The following is a 10,141-nucleotide window of genomic DNA, read 5'->3' on the forward strand; positions in this document are numbered from 1 at the left end:
CTGTTATGTGTATTCATCCTTGCTTCCTCTCTATGTACAAATCCTAAGGTCAGCAGGGCTTTAGCTCTATCCCCTCATTGCTTTTACATTGACTATACACACACACACACACACACACACACACACACACACACACACATAAATATATACTCTTTTTATATACAAGGTTACTTGCTTATTTGGACTTTATCTGTATCCTTCTTGTATCCTTCTTCACATTGTTGTTGTTGTTGTTGCCTGTACAATGTATTGTACAAAGCCACAGAAGATGATGGTGCTATGAAAATCGACAATAGTAGTAATATTGATCCCCCAAGATAGGCATGGTTGGCAGTGACATTGGAATGATTCAACAGTTTTAGGAAACCATATAGGCGATACAATAAAATGGAAAATCTTTTTAAATGGCATTCAAATAAAAAATAAAACGCCACCCAGTACACGATTTTGAATAACATCACAGGACAACAGCTAAAATGTCAAATTAGAGGAGTTGGTACGGATCGTTTGGGTTATATCCAATGAATCCAAGGTTGGCCTCCACAGGAAATAATGAAAAAAGAAGCTGCATATAAAATATCAGATGATATACAAAAATGATCATATCATATCAGGTCGTTGTTGGATTCAGTTGAAGTAGCCAAGGTATTTCAGCGTCCAAGGTGTAAATTTTTAGCAGCTCAGATATGATGTTGTCGATGGTCGTTTTTGTGATATCTTCACAAAAAACCTGCAGTCAAAAAAGTAAATAAAATCATAAACTGAGGTTTCTGAACATGTGTGGTTAAAACTGAATTCAGAGAAAAAAACCTTACAATGAGAACCCCTCTGCACTACAAAGGTTAACTGCTCATTCCGCCTATGGGATAATCACATGGCTTAGTGTTAGTCCTCGCTCCTGCACTTTGACTTTTGCTGCCTAAGCGTCTGTACAGTTGTTCCCCAACTTTGCTCAGCAATCTGGATTCTGCTGGATCGCAAAAAGAGCTATAAGCTAATGCCTATGGCTATTTGGTTTGAAGGAGATGCAGTGGGGACACCTTACACAAGGGTTCCTCAATTAGGGTTCCTTCAGATGTTGCAAGGGGTTCCTTGAGCAATGAGCAGTTTGTGCTTCTCAGGTCACTCTGATACCAATGATCTTTTTGGCTATCCGTAAGGGTGACATTCTTCCCAATGTCCAATAATGCAAGAAACATTCTTTCCCAGTTTTGGGTAGAATATGCCTGACTTTTGACATTAAATAAGGTGTGGAAAGAAGTTGTGAAAAGTAAAAAACAGTAAAAGGGATTAAATGGTAAAAAAGCAAAATATTTTTTTAGCAATGTGGTTTTATAGAACAGCTAAACATCTTTAAAAAAAACTTTTTTTTTTTTTTTTTGGTCAACATACCAAAATAGCTCTGGGTATGTTGCCATGACACATTTATCGTGTAGGTATTTTTAACTGAAGTTTGCATATTAGTCCAGGGCAGCCTAACCTTAACTGTGTCTGCCAGCCATGCCAGTACACCATGACATTGCCCTGTCTTCCCTCCATGTCGGTACACCCTGACACTGCCCTGTCTGCCAGCCATGCCAGTAGACCATGACACTGCCCTGTCTGCCAGCCATGCTAGTAGACCGTGACACTGCCCTGTCTGCCAGCCATTTTAGCACACCATGACACTGCCCTGGTAAGCCACTGGTATACATTAATCGTGAATTCAGGCACCCTTACCTTCCACCACTCTTTTTCTGCATTCTCATTGCCTGGGACTTCCACCCCATAGGACTGCAGGGCAAAGTATAACACAGCTACAGCAATATGCTGGGCCTCAAAGCGTAGACAAATGTCTCCAAGGTAGCTATCCCTGAGGAGAGCCCAAGAAACTGTAGAAATGGGGTTGCGCTCCCAGATGTGCCGATTCATCCAGTTCTTTATAGAAACAAGGTAATGAAGCAAATACTAAAAATGAAATAAAGAGGACATTATTGACTATTTACATTATATGTTTAGCTCAATTTAATTAGGTAAAAAAATATTTTGAGGAGCAAATAAAATCTAACAACTATACTGTTAAAGAGAACTCTTGAAGCTGTGCCCAAAAAGGCAGGCTGATAACAAATGACTAGTTGTTGCTAGTGCCAGTGTTCTTCCTGTAGCCTATCTTTTCCCATTACTTACAATGATTTTTTTTTTTTGCACTGTCACTATGTAGAGACAGCCATATTGGTAGATGCAGGGCTTCATCACTACAAAACCTCCATCAATAGTAGAGTAATTTAAACTGCACAAATACAACTAAAAGGCTGTAGACACAGGAGTGCCTAGCAAACCTCACATAAGCAATACTTCTCTTTTTAATTTCTATGTTAATGCCATTTCAGCCCGTGAAACCAACTCACCAGTAATCTAAGTTTGCATAATACTTTGCAGCAAGATTTCACAAGCTTGTCATACTATTGCAATGGTGGCTGCAGCTTCTGGTGATGTAATGCTTGGCAGTGCAACTTGCTACTTATGCTTCAGTTGGTGTTAAAGAAAAAAGCAGTGGCTCCTAGAATATGGCAATGCATGAAACCCGGTGACACATCAGCTATATAGATTTTATTACTGGGTAAGGATGGATGACAGGATGAACACAGGTATCTGTGATAATTGGAGGGTGCATCTAATGAAAAATAACAATCATTTACAATAACAATCATTACATTAAAATAGTCAAACTAAAAGACAGAGTCCGTAGAGTTTTATCGAAAGATCACAATATGCAAAATTGTTTCAGGGACTAAACAGTTCAGTCTCTTTAACCACCAGTGGTTAGACCTGCCCAACTCATGATCTTGATGTTAAATGAAGAAGTGGGTGCAGTCCTACCACCATTATGCATTGGCCTTATTGCATTTTTGGATAAAACTTTACTTCTCTATCTATTGGGGAGGCATTTATTTTAACTTTTGATTACTTGAACCTTTTTCCAGGATGTAACCAGTGGGCCATGCCAAGTCAAAAAGCAGCCACATGCAGCAATTTTACTTTAAAGTTACAAGAAAGACTTAAAGCATGCTGTAATTACCCCCTGTAAGGCACTACACACGTTGCCCCCCTCTGACAATGCTCAGGCCTGGTAAATGGCAGCTCAAACAACCAGCAGCATAGGGAGAAAGGTAGGGCACATTCCCCAATATATGGAAGTACCAGATACCTGCACTTACTGTCAGAGAAATGAGGCAGCAGCAGAAGTAAATACTGGACAATGGCCACTTCTTATTCATAAGTGAGGACCTTGAACATTGCCTTATGTGATAATACTCAGGCCTGGGATGAGTTGTAAAGGATGACTTTAAACCTCATACTGAGAGTGAAACACGACAGAGAAAAACATTCCTCTGTGTGTATTCTTGAACAATCTGTACCCATTTACTTAATGATGGGTAGTCATAGTGTTATTGTTACACATGCAGACATGCCAAGTCACGCTTTTATTGTGTCACTGAACAAAACATGATGTTCCAAGCCACTCACTTTGTGCGGATGGTTAAAGGAGACCCGAAACTGTAGCAGCCTCAGCACCAGTAATTCACACTGAACAATGCTGTCCCGTAGCTCCCAGAACTTGGTGTCTACTTCCAGTGGATCACTCTCTGGGTTCAGATACCTGTGAGACAGAAAGAAAGGGCACTTAAAATGTTCTGCAAGTCATTCTACATGATTATACAAAAAAAGAAAACGTTTTACAACAATTACATTTATTCATTACATATGCAAGCTGTACAACTATTCTTTTGGGCCATTTCATAAGCCAGTGAGCTACTGCACTCTGCAGGCTCAACCATGGCCCTAATCTCCCCTATTCAAGTGAATAAGAGAGGTTTGGACCCTTTTAGTTATACCTTGCTGCACACAGATGCTGTGACAGATTGCAGTGCAGTTTCTAAAAGTGACATCTTACTTTTAGCCATATGGTTGTGATATGTGCTGCTGCCGCAGATCGCAGTGCCGCAGCAGCACATATCAGATATCATATCATATCACAGATTTGCACAGAAGGTTGCAAATCTTGTTGCCTGCATTGAGGTTTCTCTCTGCTGGATGCACAGAACCAGTTGCCAAATGTGAGGTTTGGCACCAAGGGTCTGAATGGGGTCTAATGTCTTTATGCCAAACCAGTGAATCCAAAGCATATTTAAATGAAAAAAACTACTGAAAAGGCCTCACAATTTCAGGTTAATTTTTAGGGGTCCAGACCTTAACATGTAGACAAATGCATGTGTGGCTGAAGACTGGGTCCTGGTAAAGAATTTCCTGCCAATCATACCCAGAACTTTATTTTGCCACCCAGGAGAAAGTGGTGGGAAATGCATATGGCAGACTGAATGTTCTTCTTTGCATTAAGGAGCCTGACCTCACATGAGTGTTTCTGGGATTCAGAACAATGATGCAACGTAATGATCTCTTTATTAATGAAAAAGTCCCGTCAAGGTGCTTTCCATATAATAGTGATCCCATTAAAAACCATACAGTTGAGACACTGCTTTTGTTTATGTTATAGAAAGTCTGCTAAACATGAATTTTGCCCTGAACATGGGTCACTTAAATCAATGAGATCATGTCATTGACCAAAAAATGCCTCCAAAGTCAGATTCAACAACAGGCCACCTCTAATTCCATAAAGGTTCAGGTCAGACTGTCAATAGTGATGAGAGTAGCAACGCTTCCAAACAATTCAACAAATAAAATGATAGCAACTCAGGACATCATTGCACTAAAGCTTGGGTTTATATGGGCTCCCCAGCCTTGAATTACTGTATCTAGGATAATTCTGGGCCAGCCTTTCTCAACCTTTTTACATAGGGGAACTATGAAATAACATTCAGGTCTTCGAGGAACCTGACTACAATTACTAAATCCAAAGATCACAGTATATTAGTTTGATTGTCAGTTGGAAGAATTACCCTTACATTGCAGTGGGAAGAATGCCACCCTTACAGATAGCAAAAAGATCATTGGTGTCACCTAAATTTTTCTTGAGAGTCACAAATTTCTTGTCGCTCAAGGAACCCCTTAACAACCTTAGGAGGAACCCTAGTTGAGAAACTGCTCTAGACAGACCATGAAACCCTGAAATGTAAATGTAAAAGTCATCAAGAGAATCAGAACTTGTTTATGTATAGGAGAAAGAACCTCAACAGCTTAAAAAAAGAATTAGGTCCAATGCATTATTGGAATGCACATACAAAGCCTTGGACCAACACTTATTGCGAAACTAAACTTGTGCTACATCATGGCCATGCCAGGATGACATACTTCCCTTGTGCTTTTTCATTCCCAGCAGGCACATGGGATGCCGGGATTGCTGGGTATCAATCAGGCAGATAAGAATAGGTTTTGCAGACATTGCCTGTCCCTTTCTGCAATAACCACTGGCCTGATTGTATTTTTTAAGGTGGGACTTTACTTCCCCTTTATTCAAAACCAACCTCCTTCATTGAAAAGCTTTGATGTTTCCTCTATAACGTTTTGCTAGAAAGGAACTAAGCAAGTCCAGGGGCTAAATCCATAATTCCAAGAACACCTTCTTTTCACATCTGACTTTCCTTTAAGGTGTTCTTAGAGCAGAACCACGTGACCTGATTTTAAAATTGGCAACAATTAGGAGATCGGCAGGGTCCTCTCCTCCTGTATCACTGTCTGTATTAGTCTGTCATTTGCAATCCCTATTTAATGTACAGCGCTGCGTAATATGTTGGCGCTATAAAAAATCCTGTTTATTAATAATAATAATAATAATTTGAACTGCAGCAGGCTCATACATGATCTCAACTCCTGTTCAAATAAACTAGTTTTTTCATGTGGTTGCAATTAAAAAAGGTCATAGTGCAGTTCCAGAAAGCCACAAACCACTTTTGGCCTTGCAATTGCATTTTGAAGAACTGGACCACAGACATAAGTGCAAGTACAACAGAGTTTAAATGTTACCTGCAATATGGTTTGCCACCCCTTGGTAATTCACCAGGGAGCAGACAACCACATGGTTTTCCACTGAAGGTATAAATGGGGTTTTAGGTTTCCAATTTTCTATCTTGATGACAATGGTTACCAAAAGAAACAGAAGGATGAAGCTCCCTGGTAGGGATATAGAATTTTGACACATGGGGTTTCTCAACATTCTTAACAAGGGAGAGCACTTTGAAAAAGTTTTCAGGTCTTCAGAGAACCCCTTCTATACTTACTAGATTCACAGCTCACACTACATTAGAGTGGTTGTTCATACAAAGAATACCTCCTACATTGTTATCCATTGGGAAGAATGTCACCGTTACAGATAGCCAAAAAGAACATTGGCGTCACTTAAACTGACCTGAGAGTCACAAACTGCTCATTGCTCAAGGAACTCAGAGCAACTTCTGGTTGAGAAACACTGATCTTACTCTTTCCTCTATCCAGACCTTGACATACACTTTAACTACAACACAGGTTGATGTAAAATATTATTTTGTTTTATTTTCAAATTCAGAAGATAGTATTCCAGAAAAAAGCAAACAGCCACTGCTATACTATGATAGATGAGGATACCATAGCCATGTAAAGGGTTAGACATTCCTAAACTGATAATCTCTGAAAATCTAAAGGACTTTAGATTTTTTTTTCTTTTCTTTGGAGATGAGCTGCAACAACAGCATGAACACACTTAATTATTCTCTCTCTATAAATACAATCACATCCAAGGACTATAGGGACACTTGACGGCTACAGTCCAACCATCTTTGAGTATTTATGGACACCTTCAGTTCTGTGTTGTAAGATTCTTGGTAAGCGTGGATAATCTCTATCATCTGTTCTCTTTTTCTACCTCCCTGAGCTCCACTAAAACAGGGAGAGATCTGCATATGAGGCTCAATCTGCAGCTGCTAACTAGCCTCTGGCAACATGACTGCGAGCTTCATTGGGGAGTTTTAGCCTACAGCAGCAGAAGAACATGCTAATTGCCATTATCAAGGACTAGCTACTTATGTCAGCTCTAGATAATTGAAAAGTGATACAGTCTTCACAGGGCTCCATGCTGGTGATAGAAATAACTGTTCACACAGTGTAAAATTTTGGATTACTACTAGCTGTGCTTAATTCCATACATCTGTCAACATGACCATCTCTTTGACCTTTATTTAATTATTAAAGTGGTTTTCCAGTTTGCATGCAAAAAAAAAAATCCACATTTTATGACTTTTACATAGAAAGTCAAGTAGCAAAAATCAAGTAGTAGTAAAAATCAAATAGGAGATGTAAATGATGATCAAAGGCAGCCAACCTCAACCAAGGCAGAAGATGAAAGAAATATGTATAGCCACAGTGCACTCCTTGGATCCCTAGCTTTTAGTACCCATTGTTTTCATTGCAGAAAGCAATGCCCTGCCCTAAGTCGTGCCCTAAATCCTTCTTATAAAGCTTCCAACAAACATTAGAATTTTGGTTACATTCAAGTTCATCTTGCGCATCTAGCATCTGTAGATTTGTCTTTCAATGTCAATAATTGATCCACCTTCCCAGATTAATTAATGACCGAAAGGAACAACTGCTGTTGTTTGCTAATAGGGAGGACACAGTAGGGGTCTTACATTCATTCTTCTCTTCTTCCACTTCATAGAACAAAAACTATACAGCATTCTTTCATTCTTCTGGCCCTGGAAACGACCATTAATGATAATTTCCGGTGACAATTATTGCATAACTGTCTTTAGCCTAAACCTAAATCTAATACTAACCCTCCTGTAACAATTTTAGTCATTCAGATTCAGCTATCACATTCTGATGTTTAAAACGTTCGGTATATATCTTATTTAGAATTTAAAATCAGAAGATGGTGAAAACTAACAAGAAAATGCATTGTGGGAGTTCGATGGTCCCCGTTCCTTTTGTAGTAAGAATTAGTGAATATGTATGTCTGGAGCAAATATAAATCTAATCTGCACTTCTGTTTAGGTTTGGAATTCTTTTGAAATTGAATTGGGTCCAGTCCTGCATATTTACTAGTTATTAGTAGAATGTGGCACTTGAATTTTGATTCTGTCTATCAGTCCAAGAGACAAAAATACTTATATTGTGATGGACTCAGCAGAATATTCAGACCTGGAGGCCCACCTGAAGGCCCTGCCAATCACATCACATTAGGACATCATACACATGAAAGAACTTGAAAGTTCCATGGATAGCAAGGTAGGGTGAGTTCATCAGACTATATATAGAAAAGATATGTTGCATGTTATAAGGTAACTCCTCGCCACAGCCCAGAAGATATTAATGATATATTGATCCCGTGAGGTATTTTACTAAATCAACTCAATAGCAAACTAACCTGGTATATCCCTAGAGAAAAAGATTAATTTTGACCATACTCTTGCAAGCAAGTAGCAATGAATGAAAAAATACAACAATTTCAGCAGCATATGAAAATCATCTTTACACCTGCTAAATCATTATTATCATTTGTTTGTATTTATTTAGCACAAATTACATTAGCACTTTACAAAGTGAATTGTCCATTCCCTAACAATTACTCAAAGGGGCTCACAATCATGGTAAAATGCCATTACAGTCTAAAGCCAATTTTTGAGGGGAAGCCAATTAACCTAACCATGTTTTTTGGGGATGTGAGAAGAAAACACACACAAGGAGAACATACAAACATACAAATAGATAGTGTCCTGTCCAGGATTTAAACTGGCAACCTAGTGCTGCTAACCACTGAGCCAACTATGCTGTCAATGAACTCTAGCCATGTTTCTGTGAGAATGACATGACCTGGCGCCACTGATGTTGATTACTCGCCAATGAAACTCTCAGACTACAATTAGGAACAAAAGGGCATTTATTAAGCTCAACATTTTGTACATGCAAAACATTCACAACAATAACTCCTATAAACATAGCAGAGATTTCCAAACAACTTTGCCCATCTTTAAACTAGGGGTACCCCCTGATTGGTTGCAGGTTCTTGAGGAGGGTAGTGACAAAAAAAAAAAACCCTTTTGGATGCCCCCCCACCCGGAATGATCCCCCTGTTTCCAGGTGCACTGTGCCACCTCGGGAACTAAACCACTCCGGCAGCCCCTCTGCCTCCTGAACTACTACTTTAGGAGCCACTACATCTAAGGTAGGTCATCCCACCACTGAGACAATCACTACCACACTGCCCCCAAGGACATCAACCCTGCTTACCTTTTACTCATTACCAACACAAAGGGATACTATGGAAATGTTGTTTTTCAGAAAGGAACCAAATTCTGTCTTGGCATAGAGTAAATAAAAAACATTAAATCTCTAGCTTTGTCAGCCTGTATAATGGAATCACAGGGAGGCTTAGGTACATAGTTCATGGTTGTGAATTTAGAATCGGAGCGAATAGCATGGAAAAGCTGAAGGTACTGGCAGACTTGAGAGAAAGGGAGTCGAAACTCATTCTGCTGTTGTTGGAAGGCTTTTAAAAGCAGCTGGAAGACTTTCCACCTGCCAGATTCTAACACTACCCATGCTATGCTCTATAATCATTTTTATAGATGATCATCTAACAGGTTAGATGATGCTGCACCCACCAAATCATTGGATATGAATTTATCATTGGATTGAATTTCTTCAGTACCTTGTGATAATTCATGTTCTCATGAGTGATCAATTGTATCGCATTTGTTCTTTCCCGTAATATATCCAATCATTGCCTAAAAAGTGCAGGTCCCTACTCTTATGCCTGCTATAGTTATTATAATATTTTACAGATAAGAAGTTAGCACCAGACAGTATCATTAAAAAGGAAAAAAAATTGGCAAAAAAAATCTCCAAACCTGGATGAAATGGATCATGGGTTTGTACAAGCATTGTCCACTTTACAGAAGCTGAGCTAAAAGCTAAACCTCCATTCTGCTTTACAGGATCAAGTCTTTATCCTTTCTGCATAAACCCATTAATCCATCGCCTTAAAAATAAGAGCTGGTGGGTGTAGCAAGGCTCAGTAGTTAGTTTAATTGTAGGTCTTTATTCATTCACACTGTAGGTGAGTTGTTCTGTACATGTCATCTGTGTAAGAAGGACAAAATCCATAAAAGCTTATAATTCCAGCTGTCCAGTCTTCAGAACTAAAAAAAAATGCGTCTGTAATTTTCCTACA

The 10,141-nt window shown here is 39.1% G+C and overlaps 1 protein-coding gene across 1 annotated transcript; it reads right to left on the bottom strand.

The window, feature by feature from the left end:
* Positions 1 to 344: 344 nt before the first annotated feature.
* On the bottom strand, positions 345 to 3,640 carry CCNQ (cyclin Q; the record flags this gene model as incomplete). Its single annotated transcript, XM_072397948.1, is given in 3 exon segments — positions 345 to 730; positions 1,720 to 1,947; positions 3,508 to 3,640. Coding segments are annotated over 3 exon segments (481 nt in total), but the record flags the coding sequence as incomplete, so codon positions are not given.
* Between the last annotated feature and the right edge of the window lie 6,501 nt (positions 3,641 to 10,141).

Source organism: Pyxicephalus adspersus, unplaced genomic scaffold (genome assembly GCF_032062135.1).
Source record: "Pyxicephalus adspersus unplaced genomic scaffold, UCB_Pads_2.0 Sca519, whole genome shotgun sequence".
Lineage (NCBI taxonomy): Eukaryota > Metazoa > Chordata > Amphibia > Anura > Pyxicephalidae > Pyxicephalus > Pyxicephalus adspersus.